This window comes from Spinacia oleracea, chromosome 2 (assembly GCF_020520425.1).
Source record: "Spinacia oleracea cultivar Varoflay chromosome 2, BTI_SOV_V1, whole genome shotgun sequence".
In the NCBI taxonomy this organism is placed as follows: Eukaryota; Viridiplantae; Streptophyta; class Magnoliopsida; order Caryophyllales; family Amaranthaceae; genus Spinacia; species Spinacia oleracea.
The window spans coordinates 38,251,056-38,278,220 of record NC_079488.1 but is presented as its reverse complement, the minus strand read 5'-3'; the positions used below and the strand labels follow the sequence as shown (position 1 = coordinate 38,278,220).

General features: G+C 38.9%; 1 protein-coding gene across 1 annotated transcript; it reads left to right on the top strand.

Moving 5' to 3' along the window:
- The first annotated feature begins 6,422 nt into the window (after positions 1-6,422).
- Positions 6,423-7,619, top strand: LOC130467355 (uncharacterized). Its single transcript, XM_056835851.1, has one exon. It carries the CDS (start codon positions 6,423-6,425, stop codon positions 7,617-7,619), a length of 1,197 nt encoding a protein of 398 aa, XP_056691829.1.
- Positions 7,620-27,165: the final 19,546 nt, after the last annotated feature.

Genomic DNA, 27,165 nt, shown 5'->3' with positions numbered 1-27,165 from the left:
AACAATAATACTTCGTACAACCCAAGATACGGAGGAAATAAGAAGGTTGTTAACAACGATGCATCTCCTTCAAAACCAACGAATATGATCCATAACATCGGTACAGCATCTGCGTTTCAACTTCGACCTCAACGGAACTTCACCCCTTTGAACATGAGTTACGCCCAAGCCTTCTCAAAGCTTAAAAAGGCCAACCTCGTCCAACCCTTGAACCCGAGGGGACCACCAAGGAATCCACCCCCCAACTATAACCCAAACAAGCACTGTGAATATCACCAGGGGCAGGGACATGACATCGAAAGTTGTGCGGCTTTCAAGCATCGTGTACAGGACTTGATAGATGAGGGAAAGCTTTATGTTGGAGCCTCATCCAATAAAGTCAAAAATTCTCAACCAAACATCACAGACAATCCCCTCCCAAATCACAAGTCATCTGTTTCCATAAACATGATTTCCACCACTATCGACGATTTCGACCCAAACAAGCTGATCACTAGAGATAGTCCCTGTGTGTATGAGACACTTTTGTCAGAAAATTATAAATGTATAATGTATGATTTCTCGACCAAGGAAAAGGTTAAAATAACACCTTGCAAAGACCTCGGCTTCACCCTCACCAAAGATCCCTTTAGTGACATGTGTGGAACGCTGGGGTATGATGGAGCATTTTTCATTCTAGACTGTGATGAGGATGAAGATGAAGATGAAGATTCCACTTCTGCTGTGACTATTGTTGAAAATAATAACGTGGTCCGTCCCACCACAACGAATGACTACGCGCGTCCTATATGCCTTGATGATCTCAGCGATGATGAGGTAGTAGAAGTAAGTCATTTGACCCGAGCAGGACGTCACTTCAAACCTTCTTATCTAGAAGATGACAACCCGTTAGAAGCTTTACGGAAGAAGGATAAGGGAAAAGAGTTAATGACCGAGGAAGACGGTGCAGTGGATGATGCTATCAAGCGCATGAAAGAGGTCAACGCAAATATTTCTATATGGAATTTACTCTGGCATTCGGGACCCCACAGAACCGCCGTGATTAAACACCTAGAGGAAGCTTCGATCAATCCTTCCATTACCCCAGATCAAATCGTAGGACTCATCCATGGTGTGGACCGCACTCTTATGTTCACAGATGATGATCTGCCCGAGAATCCTAATCATAACAACTCTTTGCATATCACGGTAAGATGTAATGGATGGAATATACAGAAAGTATTGGTCGACAATGGGTCTGCTATCAATGTGTGCCCTTATCGACTCCTAGCTAAACTCGGGCACTCTAAAACCGATTTATCACTGTCAAGCCAGATAGTCCGTGCGTACGACAATGCAAAACGAGAAGTGTTGGGTTGCATAGATTTATTCATTGAGTGTGGTCCTGTGGTCAGGGAAGTGAACTTCACGGTTATTGACATTCAAGCATGTTTCAATCTGCTGTTAGGACGACCTTGGTTACATGACAATAAGGCGGTGGCTTCAACGTTACATCAAAAGGTGAAATTACTTACAGATCATGGAGTAGTTACTATCCAGGGCGATTTGGCAGATGCGAATATTTTCTCTGTCGAAAAATCCGTGCTCCAGCTAGATGAGGAAGAAGGGACTCGTTTGGATGGATTCAATATATATTGCATTCGCACCGACTCTGATCATGGAAGGATAGATATCTCTGGCGATGAGAATATACACGACGAATCAGAAGATCCAGATGAAGACCCAGAAGAAGACGAGGAAGGACCAACACATAATGAAACGGATGAAGATGAATTAAGAACTCCAGATGTTGGGATAAACAACGAGCAACCAGAACAACCAGGTGAATCTTGGAATAGTAGCAATTCTCACGAAGATAACATTGAAGGCTGTCATGACCGATCAAAAGATGACGACTATGATCTAGATCTCAATGTTACGAGTTCCTGTTTTAAAATTCGCACAAAAGCATTAGTCTCCTTCCCAGAGTACATGTATGATGCCCAGTATCAAGAACTTCCGGTATTGGAAAAAACAGATGGAACTGATGATCCAGTAATACATTTATACAAGTTTGCCAATGTTCTAATTCCCTTGGGCATTCCGGAAGAACATCTCCCTAAGTTGTTTGATCGTAGTTTAAAAGGACCAGCGTTGTCATGGTACTGCACTCTGAACCCACTTATTAGACAAGAATGGGACAAGGTGGCACAAGCTTTCGTTGATTGGTCTCGCGAGTTCAGGCAGACGGATACCGAGAAACACGCGTTGATTGCAACGAGACAGACGAATAACGAGACGTTTTCTCATTTCTGCTCTAGATGTTCCCAGAAAAGATCTAAACTCCGACACTCCATTACCGATAGAGAGTTCATGCTGATAATCTTAAGGAACCTTAATGATTACTATTATCGTCGCATGGTCACGATAAGATATGGTGATCTCAGTCATATGGAACAACACGGCTTTGATATTGACAGTTACAAGCTACTTGACGAAAGACCAAAGGTGAACCCGTATACCGAGTCGTCAAGCAAAAGAGTGTTTGCTCAAATTGACGAACCTTTAAGTATGGTGTATAGCCGGTTACGCAAACAAGGAGTTCTCCGAATAAAAGGATATGTACATGCCTTACCTCCACTTGAAACGAATATGGAGAAATATTGTGATTATTGCAATCAATATGGTCACATAACTGACTTATGTTATGATCTCCGGTGTGAAATTCAAGACCTCATTGATCGCGGCATTATTGATTCTGTTCATGCAAGACCCAAACAAAGGGAGATTAACTCTCAACTTACAAGACCTGGTCGAAGAGAAACCCACTTCAAACCTCTTTCATCACGACGTTGGTCGTCTCCGTCAGAAATTTTTCGAGGACTCCTTGACAAAGGAATTATCAAACCACTTCCTCGTCGCCCAGGAGCTGACCCCATTGGACCTGATCTCCATAAATATTGCCACTATCATCAACTCCATGGGCATGACACTGACAAATGCCACGCTCATCGTCTGCGCATCAATCGGATTACTAAAATATCACACCTGAGTCATAAAGAATCAGTATCCATAAATGTTTTGTCGACTTGTTCAAATGAAGGCGATCCCATTGAGCTTGTGACACGCGAACCAATCAGTGAAAAGATGGGACGACTGGCTTTGGCAGAATCAAGTGATCCTCCACCCCGATATTGCAGATCAATCAACCAGAGTATTCCCATTTGGATGGATGACGAGAACTTAACCGTGAATAGTAACAACGAGGAGACGCCCGCGACTATTGTGGCCTCCATCCAATCAATTATGGAACCACATATCTTCCTGAATAGAATTGACAAAGATACTAAGAAAGCATGTGCTCAGGTCTGCAAAACATGGGCGAAATGGTTATACGCTCTTGAATTTGATGGATACAAAGAAAAGGTCGGCGAAGGTTCATCTAAGGTCTAAGACACTAGGGAAAGAAGGAAGGAATATTGTTATGCGTTTCCTTTTGAAAGAAGCTAAGGCGTTGTAATAAAAAAAAAAACAAAAAAAAAAAAAAAACTACAAAAGCCAAAAACCACAAAAACCGTTATCCCCCGTTTTGAGAACTACGTGCAGCTTGATCCCCTAAAATCCCTCATTTTAAACACCCTTCACATTTTTTTTTCTTCCTTTGACACTTCCCACCTATATCGTTGGGGGTACGTAGGCAACTCAAATTATGAGTTCAGCTGCTTAAATAAACCAAAACAATACTTTTATTTTAGTACAGAACTACGACGGGTCTGATTCTCTGCTTATCACATGCACAAATACTCATAAGACTTTATTCAAAATGACTACACACGTGGAGATACGTAGGCAACCTTCGGGTGCGACCCTAAACAACTAACAATTTTTTTTCTTTCAACAGGAAAAGAGCCCCTACCAAAGCTCTTAAGATACGGGAGAACTCTACTTGACTCACAAGGGCATGTTAGCACAAACAACATGAGTGCATAATCCTATCACGAAACACACGTTCAATACGGAAGAAATGTGTAAAAGGGATACAGGCCCTACTCTTTTATTTTATTTTATTTTCCTTATTATTGATGTTAGGAGTAAGAAGTAATCATTCGGATACCATAAGTGGAATGGAGATGAACGCCAAAAAACAGCAGAACGACGTGTTACTATCCAACAAATAAAAGAAACAACTGTGATCCTCTAACAATCACCTATCTAATCTAACAGAGTCAAATTCCAACAATCTTTCTGGTTCCGTAGAGGTATTTTTTTTTTCAAAAGTATGACGTTATTTTTAAAAAAAAAAAAAGTCAAATTTTCAAATCAATAAGTCGTGTACTTTCTCTTCCTGCATTCACATTCTTTTATTATTATTTCTATTTTTCTTTTTCCTATCTTCTTTCTCGCATGATTTTGACCTTGGGTATCCTGTGTTTAGGAGAAAACCTTGAAGTGCATATCACCTTGAATTGAAGCCTCAATCCCCCGCTAAATGACATACCACCCTCTACACCCAAATATTTCAAGCCAAGACCCAAAAACAAATACCTTTCAACCCCTCACCAAAGGCCTTCAATTGATGATGAAGATGGGATATATCCCAGGCGAAGGTTTAGGTCGTGACGGCAAAGGCATGAAACATCCAATCCCCATTATGGAGAAGCAAAATCGCTATGGTTTGGGGTATGATCCAAGCAAGGACCTCCACGTCATTAAGAAACCATCCCTCACATTGAATGGGCAATTTGTATTACAACACGATACCGAGCCCTACTACGAATTTCCTGAACCATGGTATGACCCAGTTAAGAAGCAGAGACTTCCAGGACTAGAAATCTTCTTTGCTGAAGCTAGAGATGAGGAATTAATCAAAAAATGGTTATACAAGGAACCTAAGCCTAAAGAGAACATTGATTGGATCGAATATTTGAAGCAAGGAGTTTTGAGGCAATTATTTACGAACTTTGGAAATGAAGGAAATCTTGATCCAATGGCGCTTACTCTACCGGTTAATACAAGGATTGAGCGTGAAGGCAATGTCCACCTCAAGAACAAAGAACCTTACATTCCACCCGTTTTAGGTGATCTAATCCCCAAGCATCTTTCAAATCCACACCTTACCCACTCCTCCGCCTCGGAAGGTTACGAAACCGATAGTTCATCGTCTAGCCAATTATCCCTTCATACCCAGTCTTATTATTCTGAAAATGAAGACCTTGAGTGCGTTAATAAACCTAAATATATTTGCATGCAAGAAGTTAATTTTGATCATAATGAATTATCTGATACTGAATCTTTCGATGAGCCTAAGTCATGCATGATGCCCATAGAAGAGTCAATAGTTGTAAATATTGGCACTGATAGTAGTGTAAAAGAAGTAAAAATAGGATCCTCACTTTCCCCTGAGGAACAAACTGCATTCATTGCATTGCTTAGGGAGTACGTAGATGTATTTGCATGGTCATATGCAGATATGCCAGGTGTTGACCGTAACATTGCCGAACATCGCATTCCTCTTTATCCCAACAGCAAGCCGAAGCAACAAAAGCTCCGAAGGATGAAACCGGAAGTTAGTCTAAAAGTCAAAGAAGAAATCCAAAAACAACTCGATGCCAATTTTATTAAACCAATCAAACACCCTGAATGGTTGGCTAACATAGTGGTAGTTCCCAAAAAAGACGGAAGGGTCAGAGTATGTATCGACTTCAGGGATCTAAACGCTGCATCACCAAAAGATTACTTCCCTTTGCCTCACATTGACGTACTGGTGGATAGTACCGCGGGGCACGCCATGTTCTCATTTATGGACGGATTCTCGGGCTATAATCAAATACTCATGGCAGAAGACGCTTTCATTCTGTTATGAGAGAGAGCTGCTATACGATCCGGCCGTGGACTTCAATCCTGTTAGGAGTTCGACTTTCTGTTCTATGCCAAAGACGTCATTCATCACCCCATGGGGAACATTTTGTTACCAAGCAATGCCGTTCGGTTTAAAAAACGCAGGGGCCACTTATCAACGAGCTGCAACAACAATTCTACATGACCTTATTCATGATACGGTTGAAGTATACGTGGATGATATGATTGTCAAAAGCCACGATCGAGGGGAGCACATAAGTGCATTAAAGTCATTTTTTGACAGGATTAGAAAATATAATTTGAGATTGAATCCTCAAAAATGCGTATTCGGAGTTACTTCTGGAAAACTATTGGGCTTTATTGTCAGCAAAGATGGGATCAAAGTCGATTCCGATAAAGTGAAAGCCATTCAAGAACTTCCTCCACCAAGAACGGAAAAAGAAATCCGGGGATTCCTAGGAAGAATTCAATACATTAGCAGGTTCATATCGTAACTGAGCACTCGATGCGAACCGATTTTCAAGCTGTTGAGGAAAAATGTTCCAAAAAAGTGGAATGAAGAATGCCAAGCCTCATTTGACTCAATGAAGGAATATCTCTCTAATCCTCCAGTATTAATGCCACCCAAGCCGGGAGAGCCTTTGATTTTATATCTCACAGTCACAGAAACTGCCATGGGAGCGTTATTGGCTCAATACCAAGAAGGCACCAAAAGAGAAATTGCCATCTACTACCTCAGCAAAAAAATTTTGGATTATGAAACCAGATACAATCCTTTAGAAAAAGCTTGCATCGCCCTCATATATGCCACTAAGAAGCTACGACATTATCTACAGGCTCATACAACTTTCCTTATCTCAAGACTAGATCCTATCAAGTACATTTTTGAGAGACCAATTCTCACTGAGAGGTTCGCGAGATGGCATGCAATGCTTTCAGAATTTGATATTCAATGTGTAAACCAGAAATCCGTTAAAGGAAGGGCGATATCCGAAGCATTGGCTGATGGACCAATCTCAGGAGATGAAGTTGATGACGATTTTCCGGATGAACATTTACTCAACATCGGGATATCTAGGTGGAAAATGTACTTTGACGGAGCATCTAATAGAAGGGGAAATGGCGCGGGTGTTTTGCTCGTTGATCCTTATGGAACTCATATCCCTTTTGCTGTGAAACTGAGTTTTTCAACGACTAATAACACGGCGGAGTACGAAGCTTGCATTTATGGAGTAAAGGCAGCCTTAGCGGCAGGAGCAAAATACCTCACAGTATATGGAGATTCTAACCTCATTATCTCTCAAACAATTGGAGTATGGAGAGTCCGAGATGAGAGATTGCAGATGTATACCGAGTATCTTCAACAGTTCATTCCGTACTTCGAAGATATTGACTTCAAGCATCTTCCCCGAGAGCAAAACAGTTTTACGGATGCGCTAGCGAACTTAGCGGTAAATTTAACATGGGAAAACAACGTAAAAATTCGAGCTGTGACTATTGAGGAAAATGATTCACCGGTAGTCAATCTTGAACATATGATTGCTGCATTGACTTTGCAAGATGATAAAGATGCCTGGTATGCTGATATTAAAAAATTTCTAATCACCGGTCAATATCCTGAAGAGAGTCATAAAAAAGACCAACTGGCTATCCGGCGATTGGCAGCTCACTTTGTAATACTAAAAGATAGACTGTACCGCAAGGGTTTTGATGGAACTCTACAATTGTGTATTGACGGAGAAGAAATACAAAAGATCATGGGAGAAATCCATTGGTGGTGAATGTGGTCCGCACATGAATGGCAGGATGCTAGCTCGAAAAATCTTGCGAGCAGGTTATTATTGGACCACTTTAGAAAGCGATTGTGTCCATTTTGTGAGGACTTGCAAGAAATGTCAATTTTTCGCAAATCTCAATCACATGCCACCTACCTCATTACATAATATCACTTCCCCATGGCCGTTTTCAAGTTGGGGTATAGATATAATCGGACAAATTCACCCAAAAGCCTCGAACGGGCATCAATACATTCTGGTTGCTATTGACTATTTCTCGAAATGGATTGAAGCCGCGTCATATGCAAAGCTAGGGGCAAAGCAAGTCTCCAAGTTTGTGATCAACAACATAATATGTCGTTACGGAGTGCCTTTTGAAATTATGTCTGACAACGGCTCTCACTTCGAAGGGCACTTAAAAGAAACTCTTGAGAAATATAAGTTCAGACATCATCAGTCCTCCCCTTATCGTCCTCAGACCAATGGAGCAGTTGAAGCCGCCAACAAAACCATTCGAACGATAATTGCAAAAATGACCGAGAAAACCCGGGAATGGCCTGACAAATTGCCATATGCCCTTTGGGGGTATAGAATTTCTATTCGGACTCCGACAGGGACTACTCCGTATTCTCTAGTATATGGAATGGAACCTATCCTTCCCGTCGAAATCGAAATTCAATCGCTCCGGGTTATGAATGAAAGCGAGATATCCGAAGATCAATGGTTCAAGGTTCGGTACGACGAACTGGCCCTAGCAGACGAACGAAGATTGGAAGCCCTAAACAACATCCAACTTTATCAACGACGTATCGCGCGAGCTTTCAATAAAAGAGTGCGAGATAGGGGCATTCGAGAAGGAAATTTGGTCTTGAAAGAGAATCGGGCTCCAATACATGATCCTCGTGGGAAATTTAAGCCTAACTGGTCAGGCCCATTTCTGGTCAAACACATCACCTCAGCAGGGGCAGTGAAACTGGTCGATCTTAACGGCGACGAATTCCTCCATTTCACCAACCTTGACCAGCTTAAGAAATATTACGTCTAGTATTTTGATGATCGTATGATCCATGATGTATCCTAGTATGAGTAAGATAGCTTTCAGATATATTAGTTAGAAAAGCAAGCCTCGTAATATCCTGAACTACGCTTTGACCTGATTCCCTTATCATGGGATACGTAGGCAATCCACATGGATTCGGTCAAAAATAAAGGTGAAATCCATTACATATTCACTTATCTTTTTTTAGGCTGAAAAGGCACTGGCCCAGCCATTGGAGAGAAGGTCAATGCGTTAGTCAAGGGGCAATTAGCTCACCTGATGTATGCCACTTAACTCTCAAGATCCGTTAGGCCAAAAAAAAGAAGGGCATAAAAGGAGAGTAATAAAAAAGAAATGAGAAAAAAAGGCCTAAGCAATAAATGGATCATAAGAAAAGAATAGAGAGAAGTCCAAAAAAAAAAAAAAAAAAAAAAAAAAAAAAAAAGTGATGCTTGTGTATATATGTATGTATATACATACACACATATATGTTGTATGTATATGTGTATTTCCAAATCTTATCATCATAATATGTTCAAAATTTACCATGCGTAAATCTTTATAAGTTCTATGCATTACTAGAGTAATTTAGTGTCATCGTTTGCGTGAATATTTTGTTTTGCATCCATGGTCATAAGTGCATGTTTGGGCTTATCATGTGAGGATTCAATATTAGAGACTAACAAGTCATTATGGTCTTAATTAAATCATGCAACGCATATTTCTTTTTAGAAAAAATAACATTCTCAATGGCTTCATTTTATTTCATCAAATTCTCACATTACATTGATTTTTTTTTTTCTCTCCCCAAATTACCTTAAGCCTAATACTTAAACACACTACAAAGCTTGCTAGGGCAGTCCCTAAACAAGTATTACATCCATAGGAAATACAATTTCAAAACAAGAAAAACAAACAAACAAACAACCATTAGGAAGCCATTTATATATATATATATTTTTTTTTCTATCATCACTCCTCCTTCTTTATCTTCTTGATGACCCTACTTGAAGACTCAGCCTCCGTTTTAGGCCTCTTATAGATTCCCACATCTCCACGACGCCACCTTTCATAGCAAGCATCAACTATTGGGTACCTTAAAACAGGAAGGAATGGAATTTTCTTTGTTCGCTCCCAAGCAATAAGCAATTGTCGTAGCGATTTATCATCAATCCAATGAGTTGTGCAGTCGTCGGTTGGAAGGTCTCTAATGAAATTTTTCCGCTGCCCAATTTGCCTAAGACACCTCCATGGATAATAGAAGGTGATCTTCTTGATACTCGGAAGAACTACACCCCTCTTATTGGCAGTACTATACACGATTTCCTTGATAACTAAGTGTGGAGTCACCCATTCCTTTTCCCCTGAGAGCGCTAAACTCCACTTGTTATTATCCCTCACTTCACGATATAGATTGGAGAAGCCTCTGGAAATGATGATTATAGGATGATAAGCAAGTGCTCTCAAAGGATTCACCAACTTAAACTTCTCCATGAGCCACAAATGAAGCACTAGCGGACTCCCTTTCATGAAAGAGAACGGTTTTTCCTTTTGTTGATCAAGGCTTAGGACTAATTCTCCCAATATTATTGGTCCTAGCCTACACCCATTAGTCACTTGGGGTACATAACCAGCCACATTTTCGTCACATAGCCCAAGATCCTCTTTGAACAACAAAAGACCCATAAGAGCAATCATACATGCTTTAACTCTAGCCGAGCCATAAGAAACAGCAAGTTCGAGATTAGTACCCTTGGCTCTAAAATGTTCAAGAACACAATTAATAAGGATGGAATATCCATGATGGAAAGTCATACCATCATAGTGGGAAAGACCTAAAACCTGACGCAGATAACCAGTTAAGGAGCTACATTTTGTCGTGATAACTAACGGCTTGTCCGCCTTTTTGAAACATAGTAGACCCTCGATTTCCTCCACCATGGGAACCATCTCTTCACCGTTAAAGTTAAAAACGTGTTTTTTCTCATCCCAACACCTAGTGGATGCATAAATAAGATCATAGCAAAGAGGGAGTTTTAGAAGAGGAAGAAGGGAATCAAAGAATATCTTGGTATCGCCAGATTGCCCGGCAGCAACCTCCTTTCCCATGGAATGCAAGAAATCCTTATAATCTACTTCATTAATATCACTTAGGTTACTGGGAAACTTAGCATTCATGGCCATGATTACAAGAATATGTATTGAAAAGGGGGCAGGAGGAGAAGGAACACTCAAAATGCACTCAAAGTGTTTGAATTACAAGGAGGTAAAAGATTTGATTTTCATGCTTAGCCAAGCCACGACTTATATACTAATGTTCATGTCTTCAAAGCCTCTTAAAAGTACAAACAAACCAGAAATATTGACCCTCCCCATAGGCCATGACAATCTTACAAGAAAGCCATGCAACCAGTCAAGCCAAGCCACGTCAAATTCGTCTTTTTCTTAAAATTTTCTTTTATGATTCCCAAAAATCCTTTCCCATTCTGATCCCATATTGTAAATTATGTTAATGAGGAGGATATATCTTCAATCCCATCTTTAATACACCATTAAAGCTTGTTAGTCCTAAACCGGGTCATGCCAGGTCGAATCTGCATGTTTTTGTCTTCCTGTTTTCCAAATTGTTTTTGCATTGAGTTTACCTTTATTAATCATTTAATATACATTTATTAAATGAAATGAAATATTTTACAAACTTTATTTTCTAGAACAAACACAAAATTCACAAGCTGAAAAGGCTGTCTTAAGCCCGTTTTCGCCTGAAAGTCAAAATTTTCAAATTTTCGACCATTTAAAAAAAAAACACAATCATGTTTTCTTTTTATATGGATGTCATTTTGACTCTCAACGTAATCACTAACACATCCAGTTCCATGCAAGTGTCAGACCAAATATCTGACGTTTTGCCCAAATCAGCATGTCAGAAGGTGTTTCGCTCAAAACTTGGCCTTGTACAAGTCATTTAGTCATGAATTTCCTTAATTCCTTCAATCCATTCTGAATTTATCAAGTTAAAAACCCCTCGATTTTAAATCCGAACATCAAAGTCGAGCTTTGACCAACTAAACAATTCTCGAGATTAAGCGAACTCAGCCAACTTTTCAGTTGCGACATTTCAAGCCAACTTTTCAATTGCAATGTTTCGGGATGAATATCTCTATTCTTCTTGGACCTATCATTTGGTTTTTCAACCACACATAAGGAAATGATTAAGTAATTAATCAGTCTTTTACAAGCCGGTTTTTCAACCGCCATGTTAAGTTTCACTAATTGAGATTTTCTAAGCCAGTTCTTTTCAACTGCATTGATCAAGTCTCATTAATTTAAACATTAAATGAGATCTCTCAAGCCGGTTTCTTTTTCAACCGCAACAAACCAATGATTGGATCTCATTGTTTTGATTAAAGCCAGTTTTCTTTCAACTGCAATTAGAGCCGACAATTGGCTCGCACCTATTCGGAGTCCATTCGAGCTGGTTCTTCAACCAGTATCAAGCACTTGTTACCTCAAAACTTTCCTTCTAGATCAAAATTTTGCGTCTTTTTATCAAACATTGATCATCGTTTGTTCCAAACTCGATCAATGAGGGGCATTCTGTAGACACCAAATTTTGATCCATAATTTTTGTTATGATCCTTGTCAAGGAAAATATATTTCTTTTTTTTTAATATAATTTTTGCTCGAGTTTCTTTGTTCATTACCTCGGCGGTAATGGTAAGACGATTTAAGGAGTAACAACGGTAGCAATTAAAAGTCCGAAAATATTAACAATAAAACAAAGATGTTTTATTTAAATGCCCAAAATCCTTACAATGTGTACTGTTAGGTTATGATACATATGACACTACATAGATCATGCGGAAACAACCATTAACCCAGGACAACATATTATTTACACATAATCATATAGCATAATTTAGATGCATACTCTTTGTTGCGTGCCCTCCCTAGCTGCGCCCGAACCGAACAAGAACAAGTCTTTTAGGACTCCAAGTGTCGTCCCTCCGTAGATAGTCCACAGCACGTCCGGATCCGCCTTAAGATTGACCAACTAGAATCGCCCTTAAGGTACTAGAAAATTTCGGCACTTTATGAGCAAGATGTGTGTTTTAATTTTCTCTCAAAAAAACTCACTTTTGAATACTTTGAAACTTATGTTTAAATTATGACCCCTAGGCCTTTATTTATAGAGTTATGGAAAAGGAATCGTAATCCTAGTAGGATGCGAATTAATTGGAATTAGAATCCTACATGAATTCTATTTAATTAATTTATCCAATTAGGAATAGAAATTTAATCATACACTGACTCTTGTAGATTCAGGAATCACGCATGAGCACAAACTCACACACACACGGCAGCCACAAGGGCTGCCCATGCGCGTGCGAGCAGCAGCCCGCGTAGCACGGCCCACGCAGCCGTGGCCCTTGGCGCGCGCTGGGCCTGCCTTGCGGTAGGCCTGGGCGCTGCCTTGGCTGGGCTTGTGGCGCGCATGCTTGCTGGGCGATTGGCCCCGGCTTCGTGCTGGGCCTTCGTCCGGCAAGCCTCGTCCGATGCTAATTCGTACGATACGCTTCCGATTAAATTTCCATTTCCGGAATCTATTTCCGATACGAACAATATTTAATATTTCCGTTTCCGGAATTATTTTCCGATTCCGGCAATATTTCCGATTCTGACAATATTTCCGTTTCCGGTAATATTTCCGATTCTGGTAATATTTCCATTTCCAATAATATTTTCCGATACGTACCATGTTTCCGTTTCCGGCAACATCTACGACTTGGATAATATTCATATTTCCGATACGATCCATATTTCCGTTTCCGGCAATATCATCGTTTCCGGAGTATTCATTTCTTGCCTGTGACGATCTTAGCTCCCACTGAAACCAAGATCCGTCGGTTCCGAATATTCATAGATGGAGTATTTAATGCTATTAAATACTTGATCCGTTTACGTACTATTTGTGTGACCCTACGGGTTCAGTCAAGAGTAAGCTGTGGATTAATATCATTAATTCCACTTGAACTGAAGCGGCCTCTAGCTAGGCATTCAGCTCACTTGATCTCACTGAATTATTAACTTGTTAATTAATACTGAACCGCATTTATTAGACTTAACATAGAATGCATACTTGGACCAAGGGCATTATTTCCTTCAGTCTCCCACTTGTCCTTAGGGACAAGTGTGCATTTCCTAATTCCTTTGTCGCTCGATGCTTGCTCTTGAACATAAGGTAAGAGTTGTCATCCTTATTATGTCCAGAGGTGTTCCTCGGTTTCAGAGTTCAACTGATCAAATAAACAGATAATCATAGCCTATGATTCATCCGAGCACGGCCATGCATTTCACAGTTTCTAGCTCTCCGAGTGGCCTTGTACAACTTTTAAGCATCTCATCCCGATTTATGGGAGGACAATCCCAATCTTGCAATCTTGAGATTAGACTTCGTTTGATAGGTGATTACCTGAGCGTTGCCTTTATAGCCTCCTTTTACGGTGCGACGGTTGGTCAACGTCAAAGCAACCAGTTCTCAAACAAGTAATCTCAAATCACTCAGGTATTGAGGATTTAGTGTCTAATAATTTAATGAAATTTACTTATGACAGACTTTCATCTCTTACAGTAAAGTTTCATAGGTCTTGTCCGATACTAGTCTTCCCAAAGTAAGTATCTATGCAAATGATTATGACATTGCCATGTCCACATAGTTCAAGAAACAGAACTACTAGTCATCTTGCACTCTAATCGTCTAACGTTTTCTATGCGTCCAATTTTTACAGAAAACTCCAATTAGGGACCATTTTCAACCTTTGACATTCAAGTTCACTTGATAGACATTTCTTAGTCACAGGACTGGTCCTGACAGTCTATCTTGAATATATCGTCAAATTGAAGGGACTCATCATTTAATAAACCACAAATTAAATGGAAAAATGAATTTCTTTCATTTATTGTGAATGATTAACCAATAATGTTTTACAAAGATTTAAACTCTAAAACTTTAAAACATTAAACAGAGACATCAAAGCCATTCTCCAATATGCTTGATTCCCATAGCTGCAGTGTGCGAGTTGTGCTTCGCTTGCGGCAGAGGTTTAGTTAATGGATCTGATATGTTGTCATCAGTTCCAATTTTGCTTATCTCGACTTCTTTTCTTTCAACGAACTCTCGTAGAAGGTGAAATCTACGAAGTACATGCTTGACTCTCTGGTGGTGTCTAGGCTCTTTTGCCTGTGCAATAGCTCCGTTATTATCACAATACAGGGCTATTGGTCCTTTAATGGAGGGGACTACACCAAGTTCTCCTATGAACTTCCTTAGCCATATAGCTTCCTTTGCTGCTTCATGTGCAGCAATGTACTCCGCTTCAGTTGTAGAATCCGCAATGGTGCTTTGCTTAGCACTTTTCCAGCTTACTGCTCCTCCGTTGAGGCAGAAGACAAACCCAGACTGTGATCTGAAATCATCTTTGTCGGTTTGGAAACTTGCGTCCGTATAGCCTTTAACAATTAATTCATCATCTCCACCATAGACCAGGAAGTCATCTTTGTGCCTTTTCAGGTACTTCAGAATGTTCTTGGCAGCAGTCCAATGCGCCTCTCCTGGGTCTGACTGGTATCTGCTCGTAGCACTGAGTGCGTACGCAACATCCGGGCGTGTACATATCATAGCATACATTATTGAACCAATCAATGATGCATATGGAATCCCATTCATTCGTCTACGCTCATCAAGTGTTTTTGGGCACTGAGTCTTGCTTAGAGTCATTCCATGAGACATGGGTAGGTAGCCTCGCTTGGAGTCCGCCATCTTGAACCTATCAAGCACCTTATTGATATAAGTGCTTTGACTAAGTCCAATCATCCTTTTAGATCTATCTCTGTAAATCTTGATGCCCAATATGTACTGTGCTTCTCCTAGATCCTTCATCGAAAAACATTTCCCAAGCCAAATCTTGACAGAGTTCAACATAGGAATGTCATTTCCGATAAGCAATATGTCGTCGACATATAATACTAGGAAAGCAATTTTGCTCCCACTGACCTTCTTGTATACACAAGATTCGTCCGCGTTCTTGATGAAACCAAAGTCACTGACTGCTTCATCAAAACGTATATTCCAGCTCCTGGATGCCTGCTTCAATCCGTAGATTGACTTCTTTAGCTTGCATACCTTTTTAGCATTCTTTGGATCCTCAAAACCTTCAGGCTGTGTCATAAACACAGTTTCTGTTAAAACGCCGTTTAAGAAAGCAGTTTTGACATCCATCTGCCATATTTCGTAATCGTAATATGCAGCGATTGCTAACATTATTCGAATAGACTTTAGCATTGCAACTGGTGAAAAGGTTTCATCGTAATCCACACCGTGGACTTGCCTGTAACCTTTTGCAACCAATCTAGCTTTGAAAACTTCAAGTTTCCCATCCTTGTCCTTTTTCAGTTTGAAAACCCATTTGCTTCCAATGGCTTGGTAGCCATCTGGCAAATCGACCAAATCCCATACTTGGTTTTCAGACATGGAGTCTAATTCAGATTGCATGGCTTCTTGCCACTGCTTGGAGCTAGGGCTCGTCATAGCTTGCTTGTAAGTCGCAGGTTCATCACTTTCAAGTAATAGAACGTCATAGCTCTCGTTCGTCAAAATACCTAAGTACCTTTCCGGTTGAGATCTATATCTTTGCGATCTACGCGGGGTAACATTTCTAGATTGACCATGATTCTCACCAGATTCTTCTAAAGATCTCTGAGTTTCATCCTGAATGTCATCTTGAGCATTCTCTAGAGTTTGTTGTTCGACTCGAATTTCTTCGAGGTCTACTTTTCTCCCACTTGTCATTTTGGAAATGTGATCCTTCTCCAAAAAGACACCATCTCGAGCAACAAACACTTTGTTCTCAGATGTATTGTAGAAGTAATACCCCTTTGTTTCCTTTGGATAGCCCACAAGGATACATTTGTCAGATTTTGGATGAAGTTTGTCTGAAATTAATCGTTTGACGTATACTTCACATCCCCAAATCTTAAGAAAAGACACATTTGGAGGCTTTCCAAACCATAATTCGTATGGAGTCTTTTCGACAGCTTTAGACGGAGCTCTATTTATAGTGAGTGCAGCTGTATTTAGTGCATGTCCCCAAAATTCTAATGGAAGTTCGGCCTGACCCATCATTGACCTGACCATGTCTAGCAAGGTTCTGTTCCTCCGTTCTGACACACCGTTCCATTGTGGTGTTCCAGGAGGAGTCAATTCTGATAGAATTCCACATTCTTTCAGATGGTCATCAAATTCATAGCTCAGATATTCACCGCCTCTATCAGACCGCAGTGCCTTAATCTTCTTGCCTAATTGATTCTCTACTTCACTCTGAAATTCCTTGAATTTGTCAAAGGATTCAGACTTATGCTTCATTAGGTAGACATAACCATACCTACTGAAGTCATCAGTGAAAGTGATAAAGTAGCTGAAACCACCTCTAGCATTTGTACTCATTGGTCCACATACATCTGTATGGATTAAACCCAATAGTTCATTTGCTCTTTCTCCAACTTTAGAGAAAGGTTGCTTTGTCATTTTGCCAAGTAAACATGATTCGCATTTACCATAATCCTCTAAGTCAAATGGTTCTAGAATTCCTTCTCTTTGAAGTCTTTCTAAGCGTTTCAAGTTTATATGGCCTAATCGACAATGCCACAGATAGGTGAGATCTGAATCATCCTTTTTGGCCTTTTTGGTATTTATGTTATATACTTGTTTGTCGTGATCTAATAAATAAAGTCCATTGACTAATCTAGCAGATCCATAAAACATCTCTTTAAAATAAAACGAACAACTATTGTCTTTTATTATAAAGGAAAATCCCTTAGCATCTAAGCAAGAAACTGAAATGATGTTTTTAGTAAGACTTGGAACATGGAAACATTCTTCCAGTTCCAAAACTAGCCCGGAGGGCAACGACAAATAGTAAGTTCCTACAGCTAATGCAGCAATCCGTGCTCCATTTCCCACTCGTAGGTCGACTTCACCCTTGCTTAACTTTCTACTTCTTCTTAGTCCCTGTGGATTGGAACATAAGTGTGAGCCACAACCTGTATCTAATACCCAAGAAGTTGAATTAGCAAGTATACAGTCTATAACGAAAATACCTGAAGATGGAACGACTGTTCCGTTCTTCTGATCTTCCTTTAGCTTCAAGCAATCTCTCTTCCAATGCCCCTTCTTCTTGCAGTAGAAGCATTCGGATTCAGAAGTGGGTTGACTGACCTTCCTCTTTGCAGATTTGGCGCCAGTTTGCTTAGTTGGGCTGGCCTTGTTGCCACCTTTCTTAGCATTCCTCTTCTTTCCAGATTTCTTGAACTTGCCCCCACGCACCATAAGCACATCCTGCTTATCACTTTTGAGCGTCTTTTCAGCGGTCTTCAGCATACCGTGAAGCTTAGTGAGCGTTTTGTCCAGACTATTCATACTGTAGTTCAGTTTGAACTGATCATACCCGCTATGAAGAGAATGGAGGATGGTGTCTATAGCCATTTCCTGAGAAAATTGCTGATCCAGCCGACTCATATTCTCAATGAGTCCAATCATTTTGAGAACATGTGGACTTACGGGCTCGCCTTTCTTAAGCTTGGTCTCAAGAATTTGCCTATGAGTCTCGAATCTTTCGACTCGAGCCAGATCTTGGAACATGTTCTTCAACTCACTGATGATTGTGAAAGCATCTGAGTTGATGAACGTTTTCTGCAGATCCGCACTCATGGTGGCGAGCATTAGACATTTCACATCCTTGTTGGCATCAATCCAACGATTGAGGGCAGCCTGAGTGACCCCGTCGCCAGGAGCTTCGGGCATCGCCTCATCTAGGACATACTCCTTTTCTTCCTGCATAAGAACTATTTGCAAGTTCCTTTGCCAGTCAAGGAAGTTTTTCCCGTTCAACTTCTCCTTTTCGAGAATTGATCGAATGTTGAATGAATTGTTGTTTGCCATATTAAAAACTACAATTGAAAAGAATAAACAAATAAATAACCATTCACAGTTTCTCTTAATAAACTTAAATTCTAGCATACATGCATAATTCAATGTTTATTAAGCATTTTATTCAAGTTATGTGTTCCGGCAGGTGTGAATAAAATGATTCCAAGATCCTAAAATCATTGAAGAACTAAGCACAGTTTGTCGACTTAATCCTAGAACATCTTAGGTAAGCAAAAGCCTTTTGCTAATAGTCTAGAAACTATTCTTGGTTGATAGGTACGTCTAAGAACTTATTAGGTAAACCTATCGAATTTGCCACGACATAAAAGGACTCCTTACTTATATCGTTGAGTTTCACCAAAACTAACATGTACTCACAATTATTTGTGTACCTTGCCCCTTTAGGACCAATAAGTAACACCTCGCTGAGCGAAAACTATTACTAGATTGATGTAAAGGATATCCAAGCAAGTGTATATTTTGGCATGGCACCTTTTAACTCAATTTTTAAGTTTGGAACTTAAGGCTCTTACTATGTTGGTTAGATTTTAAGTGAACTAAAATCCTTAATCATGCAACATAATCAAGCTTATGATCTCATGCATTTTAAGACATATTTAAAACAATAAATAACTTAAAACATGCATAAGATATTTGTGATCTAGTATGGCCCGACTTCATCTTGAAGCTTTGACTTCAAAGTCCGTCTTGAAAATCTCCGTGGGAGGCACCATTTTCTTCAAATAGGATAAGCTATAACTAATTACAACTATTTGATGGTTCGCAGACCGTATTTGAATTGAAAAATAACTTTGGTACTTTAGACCAATTACATTCAAATTAATGGTACGCAGACCATATTTTCTATCCTATTTGGGCCATACTAGTCACTTCATAACCTGCAAAACAGTACATATACAATATATACCATTCACCCATTCATTATCATGAATGGCCCACATAGCTGGTTAGTAAAACACATTATGCATCACGTAAACATTTGCAGCAATTAATCAAGGGCACCAATAATCTACCAATTATTCAGTCCTTTATTAATTCTAATCGAGTTGTTTTAACCTTAAGGATTTGTAGACCTAATCAAGAGTTTATGACTAAAAAGCGCTCCCACTCAAACCAATAAATTCATATGCTTTACTAATTTTAAACATAAAATTGTATTTCTAGTCTAACCGGAAACATACAAATTTAATTAAAATTTAAAGCTCATATAAATTTATAATTGAATCCAAAAAGTTTAATTTAATTTCAGTCGCATTTAAATTAATTCATGATTTTAATTTTAGTAAAATAATTAGAATAAATAACATTTATTATAATTATAATATTCAAAATTAAAATCCAAGAAATTAATTCAAATTATTAATTTTAAAATTAATTAAAATTACGTGAACTGAAATTTTCAAATTAAACATTCAAAACGATCTAATCGTAACGCAAAACACCCTACGCGTTGCACGCCCATGGGCCGTACGCACACAGCCATTGCTGGCCATGTGCGCGCAGCCCATGCGCTCGTCGCATAGCTGCTGCTGTCCTATCGCAAGCCTCCGCACAGCGCCCCATCGCACGCGAGCTATCGCTCGCAGTGCGCGCGCGCGAGATCGCTGGCTGGGCGCGACATCGCTCGCTGGGCGCGCTGGCTCGCTCGCTGTGCGCGCGAGCCATCGCTCGCTGGGGCGCGACATCGCTCGCTGGGCGGGCGACATCGCGCGCTGTGCGCGCGAGCCATCGCTCGCTGGGGCGCGACATCGCTCGCTGGGCGAGCGACATCGCGCGCTGCGCGCGCGAGTAGTGCTGGGCGCAGCGCTCGTGGCACGCGAGCTTGCGCTCGCTGCGCGCGAGGCTGCGCGCACTTGTGCGAGGCAGCGCGCGTTGTGGCGCAGCTCGCTTGCTGCCCACACGTGACTGCCTTGGCTCGCCCTTCGCCCATGCCCATTCGTTCATTGCTCGTGGCACACGACACAAGGCAGGGCTGCTGCCTTGTGCTCGTGCACTACGCCCTTGCTCATTGCATTCGTGCCGCACGGGCGACGAGCTCCCTTGCTCGTCGTCGCATGCCCGCATTATACAACACCCTTTAAGGGTAACACGAAGCGTCCATTGCTTCGTGCGTGCAAGTTATTTGAACGAATCGCATAAAAATTTAAAATTTATATTTAAAATTAATGACAAATTAATAAATATTATTAATTTCATAATTTTAGGGCGAAAAATCGAAAATTTATTATCCAATTGATTTCCGATTGATATGGATTCAAGTCTAGGTCATAAAAAATTTAAAATTTATCGTAAATTTACAATTTTTTTTGGTGGTTTTTAATCATAGGTTTCTAATTAAATTACAATTAATTATGAAAATCAAATTAATTCTAAATTATTCTAATTTTCAACAAATTAATCATAATTACAAATTAGATTGCATAATTAACAAGACTAGGCATTCAAACTTGTTAAACATATGCAGTAGGTCAATCAAAAATTCAAGATTTATCAACAAGAATCGCAAATATTTAATTTAACATCTTAAATTTACGAAATTTTGCATTCGAAAAACTAAAACCTTCGAAAAGTCATAGTTAGGCTTCGAATTTGAGAATTCTGGGTTCGGCAGAAAAATACTATTTTTGTCAAAATTTTAGAATGCCTTTTACATGCGGAATTGACACAAAAATCACTCAATTCGGATAAGTAATGAAGAAACTGCCGAAAAACTGCGTACATATAATTAAATAAACGCAATTTGCAATTAATTAACAATTACGAAAATTAATCACCCCTTTTAATTCTTGCAAATTTGTAATATTTAACCATGTTTATGCAATTTAGATTATGAAAATAATAAGGGGCTTGTGATACCACTGTTAGGTTATGATACATATGACACTACATAGATCATGCGGAAACAACCATTAACCCAGGACAACATATTATTTACACATAATCATATAGCATAATTTAGATGCATACTCTTTGTTGCGTGCCCTCCCTAGCTGCGCCCGAACCGAACAAGAACAAGTCTTTTAGGACTCCAAGTGTCGTCCCTCCGTAGATAGTCCACAGCACGTCCGGATCCGCCTTAAGATTGACCAACTAGAATCGCCCTTAAGGTACTAGAAAATTTCGGCACTTTATGAGCAAGATGTGTGTTTTAATTTTCTCTCAAAAAAACTCACTTTTGAATACTTTGAAACTTATGTTTAAATTATGACCCCTAGGCCTTTATTTATAGAGTTATGGAAAAGGAATCGTAATCCTAGTAGGATGCGAATTAATTGGAATTAGAATCCTACATGAATTCTATTTAATTAATTTATCCAATTAGGAATAGAAATTTAATCATACACTGACTCTTGTAGATTCAGGAATCACGCATGAGCACAAACTCACACACACACGGCAGCCACAAGGGCTGCCCATGCGCGTGCGAGCAGCAGCCCGCGTAGCACGGCCCACGCAGCCGTGGCCCTTGGCGCGCGCTGGGCCTGCCTTGCGGTAGGCCTGGGCGCTGCCTTGGCTGGGCTTGTGGCGCGCATGCTTGCTGGGCGATTGGCCCCGGCTTCGTGCTGGGCCTTCGTCCGGCAAGCCTCGTCCGATGCTAATTCGTACGATACGCTTCCGATTAAATTTCCATTTCCGGAATCTATTTCCGATACGAACAATATTTAATATTTCCGTTTCCGGAATTATTTTCCGATTCCGGCAATATTTCCGATTCTGACAATATTTCCGTTTCCGGTAATATTTCCGATTCTGGTAATATTTCCATTTCCAATAATATTTTCCGATACGTACCATGTTTCCGTTTCCGGCAACATCTACGACTTGGATAATATTCATATTTCCGATACGATCCATATTTCCGTTTCCGGCAATATCATCGTTTCCGGAGTATTCATTTCTTGCCTGTGACGATCTTAGCTCCCACTGAAACCAAGATCCGTCGGTTCCGAATATTCATAGATGGAGTATTTAATGCTATTAAATACTTGATCCGTTTACGTACTATTTGTGTGACCCTACGGGTTCAGTCAATAGTAAGCTGTGGATTAATATCATTAATTCCACTTGAACTGAAGCGGCCTCTAGCTAGGCATTCAGCTCACTTGATCTCACTGAATTATTAACTTGTTAATTAATACTGAACCGCATTTATTAGACTTAACATAGAATGCATACTTGGACCAAGGGCATTATTTCCTTCATGTACTTCTAATCTACCAAAATAGCAAAAAATCGAAGTACAAATCGAATCGTGCGCATTTCGTGCCGGAAACCTCCAAGCTTCACTTGTTCATAATTATGAAAACCACGAGCGCCACTAGTAGCACAAATAACGCCATGAGCAAGTTCAAATACAAAGTTAGCATCCGAAAATGCTCATCGAAAGGAGAAGGAGATGGTTGATCTTGATGGTTGGGAGCCATGGGTGCCGTGAAAATGGAGGATTTTGATGTTTTTGGATAAGGTGTAGATGAGAAATAAGTGGTGAGTGGTGAATTGGATAGGGGTAATCTCCTTTTATAAAGGTGTATTCCGTATTCCGTATTGTATAATATACTTCGATTCTACCGTATAATACCTCGACACGCTAACAATAACTTAATTCGAGTTTATTATGTGTAGCGACACGCAAAGATTTTTCGTGTCTATCCCTTATCCAATATCACTACTTAAGGTGTTTTGTGTTATGTCTAGAGTCGTACAAATTTATATGTTACTATGAGTTTGTACCCGAAAAAGACAAAAACTCCAATTCATAGGACCCGGAATAATAACGTACTATGACCGGGTTAACATTACCTACTACTAACGTAACACTACCAACATATGAGACCGACTAATTATAGCAAAACAATGCAAAAATGACTTAACAAAAAATAAATTATTAACTAATACAAAATTAGTTACTAATTTACTAACTACCCTAATTAATTAACTATGTAAACTAACCAAAATAAGACAAACTAATAACTAACTATTAAAATACAAAACAAATAAAAAAAAGCACAAATTCTTATTTACAAGGGGTGTACAATAAATATTGTACACCAAAGTAAAAGTTTACTCAAAGTACATAAAAGTTACCCTTTTATACGTAAAAGTTATCTATTTTTTATTGATAATTTTTTTTTTCATTTTAATAAAAAAAGTTATTCAAAATCATTAATAATGTATAAAAATTAATCATTTAACCTTTTAAAATGTTAATCCATCAATTTTTTTTCGTAATATAAAAGTTAACCAAAACATAGTAAAAGTTACAAAAAACTAGGTAAAAGTTGCTTTGGTGTACGATAAATTTATTGTACACCTTGTGCGCGCAAGACCTTTTGAAAAAAAAGAGAAATTAAGGCTATCTAATTACACCCCCAAAGACCCACGTTAACCCCTTTCTCTTCCTTAAAAAATATATATAAATAAAAATTACCCTCCACTTAAAACCTAAGTTAACCGCCCACCCCTTCCAATGAGAATTAATATTTCAAAAAAAAAAAAAATAATAATAATAATTTACTACCTATGATTTGTCAAATCATGGCAAATAACAAATACAGCAACAACATTTACAATACGTAGCATGCATCAACTGAAAAGATTCCTCCTCAGCAAAATTTCTTTTACTCAACTGCAAATAACTGATATGATTCCCTTGTACAGTATCAATAAGTTTTATAGAATATTTTCAAAAACAGAAATCTAGGAAGACAGTTTCTTGAAAATGACAGTTTCAAATAAATAAGTTTTATTTTATTAAAAATATTAAATAAACTTTAAAATCTGAGATTTTTATACACATGACTCTAAAATGTTTCTAAAGTCCATTTTAAAAATAAAAACGTGATTTTGTTTTCCAACAATTAATTTATAATTTAATTTGAATTCAAGGTCTCAAAAAGGAGCAGCTTTAAAGAAAAATTATTTATAAATTATTTACTTTTTATTTTGAATCCATTTTTTAACACGTTAAATAAAAATCTTATATCTTTCCAAAAAAGTATTAAACGCTCAAATCCGAGTTCGGGAGATCATGGTACCAAATTTAAAGTTCAACGAGATGTAATTTTCTCAACAGTTTTTTTTTTTAAAGGAAAATTGGTTTTCTCTTATAAAATTCGATTTCCCCAAAATAAAATTCTATTTTTCTTAAATAACAGATTATGTATTTTTAAATACTCCAAACCCTTTACCACTTCGTTATACTTACCTAAAATCAATTTAGGCTGAGTTAAGTAAAGTGGAAAATTCTAAAAAAATCTAAATATAAGTTTTGTTTACTTAGGTCTTTACTTTCCAAACATCCAAGGCGAAGAAATATGAAGACTAGTCAAGGAAACATAGTTCAAGGCGAAGGAATCAAGACTTGAAGCTTATCATTAGATAGGAATTCTGATTATTGTAATATTTATTTTATGGCTCTTGTAAACTAAAGTTCCACCATCAAATTAATAAAACAATAAAGGAATTATCTTATGCACACTTCTTAATAATAAATTATTCGAGTGTTTTTTTATATTAAATTGGTTAAATCACTTTGCATGCTTGATCCATATATCATTTCGCATTTGCATGAGATAAACCTAGTGACTTATGGTTTATGACCTTGAATTGAATAAACGGGTCAAATTGGAAATTTAGTCATATAGGATTGTGAAGTGATTCACCCACTTATAAAACCTATCATCATCAAGTCTTGTTACCTATAATGAATCACTCTCAATCTAGTATGACATGATTTCTATTATGAAACTATTATTCAATTTTAGGCCATATCAGATGTCCCAACTTATCTGGTCAATTTCATAAACCCCAAACACATTACCTCAAAATCCACTCAGATAGCACATTACTATCCATCCTCAAAAGAGTGAAATTCAACCCAAAATAAGCAAGTCAAAAAGTCCAAAACAACTTACTTTTCAGAAACAAGTCAATCCAAAAGTCGTCAATCGGGACGCATTTTATCGTTGAGTTGTCTTTCACAGAAGACTTTTATGGTGTCACTAATCGGGGTGATTTTCACAACCTTAATGGACCGATTTGATTCCCAAAAGCAAGTCAGTTAAAGACCTATTACCAACCTTGTTTTGAGTTATTCAACACTCTATTTCCCTTCACCTATTGGAATTGACCACATAGGAAAGGACACCTGTCAGAACTACGTAGGGTTTTGATCCGGGAGTGGATTCAAATCCCACAATGAACGGTACGTAGGGCAACTTTAATGCTCAAACCCACCATACATCACCAGATTTATCTCATCATATATTATATCATATTGCATCCGAGTGTGTTTGACTACTTGCAAATTATGTGACATTATGCATTAAATCAATAACATTGTGAATGATCATAACCAATTATTGTAGAAAAATAGGGACAACATATTAGTAGGAGCCTGTTTTAGAACAGAGGGAGAGACGAGTTCCAGACGTTCGATCTTCCTAACTTATACCCCGGACCTTAATCTTTGATTTCAAAAGACCAGATTTCATAAGAAAAAAGCCTTTTATTTTATGGAGCCATCATTGTTTTCGGAAATTTATTTTTTATTAAAATAATTATTTTCTCTTGAAAATGATGATTTCAAAAATCCGGTCCCTATCGGATAAAATAGGGTGGCGACTCCGAATTTTGAAACATTACAGGCCTAACCGTAGGCTTATGTGGGATTCTGACCGTAATCTAGGACAGTCGAGAATCGGGTCCCACACCGAGCCACGCGACACGGGCAGCAGCAGCTGTGCTGCGTGCCCCGTGCGCGCTAGGCGAGGAAGGGGCAGGCGAGGGAGCTTGCGGGGCTGCGATGAAGCGAGGCGCAATCCTTGTGTCGTCTAGCACACACACGATGCACAACACGCAGCGTAGGGGCCGCATGGCTGCGGGGACGCGTTACGCGCGCGCGGTGGGGCTCGGGGTGCGCGAGCTTTGCTCTTGTGCTCTTGGGCCTCACGCAAGGCGGGGCTGGGCGCAAGCCTAGCCCGATTTAGCAATTGGACTTTTTTTTAAAAAAATCGTTTAATTCGTTGGTTTTCGTATATTTGCATTAATTTGGGCTAACGGGATATTTAATTTAATATTTTATTTGCTTGGGCCGGGCCGCGAGTTTTAATTTAATATTTCATAATTAATTATCCGGAATAATTATTGGTTTGAGTGGGAGCCACTAAATGAAATTAAAATGAAATAATTATTTTAATTATTTCGCAGGTCGCATTATTTTAATTAAATTCAATTTTAATTAGAATAAAGTCTAAGGATTAATAATTTGGAAATTGATTAATCTTTTAGGACGCGTTTATGTGAACGTGAATTTTAATTAATTCACGTAAATACTTGCATATTAACATGGGCCATTCGTTTTAGCATACGAATGGGTGAATGCATAGAATATATATTTTATGCAATGCAGGTACTCCAAGTGACTAGTATGGCCAATTTAGGATAGTTAAATACGGTCTGCGTACCGTTCTATCTTTGAATGTAAAGTTTTAAATATGGTCTGCGTA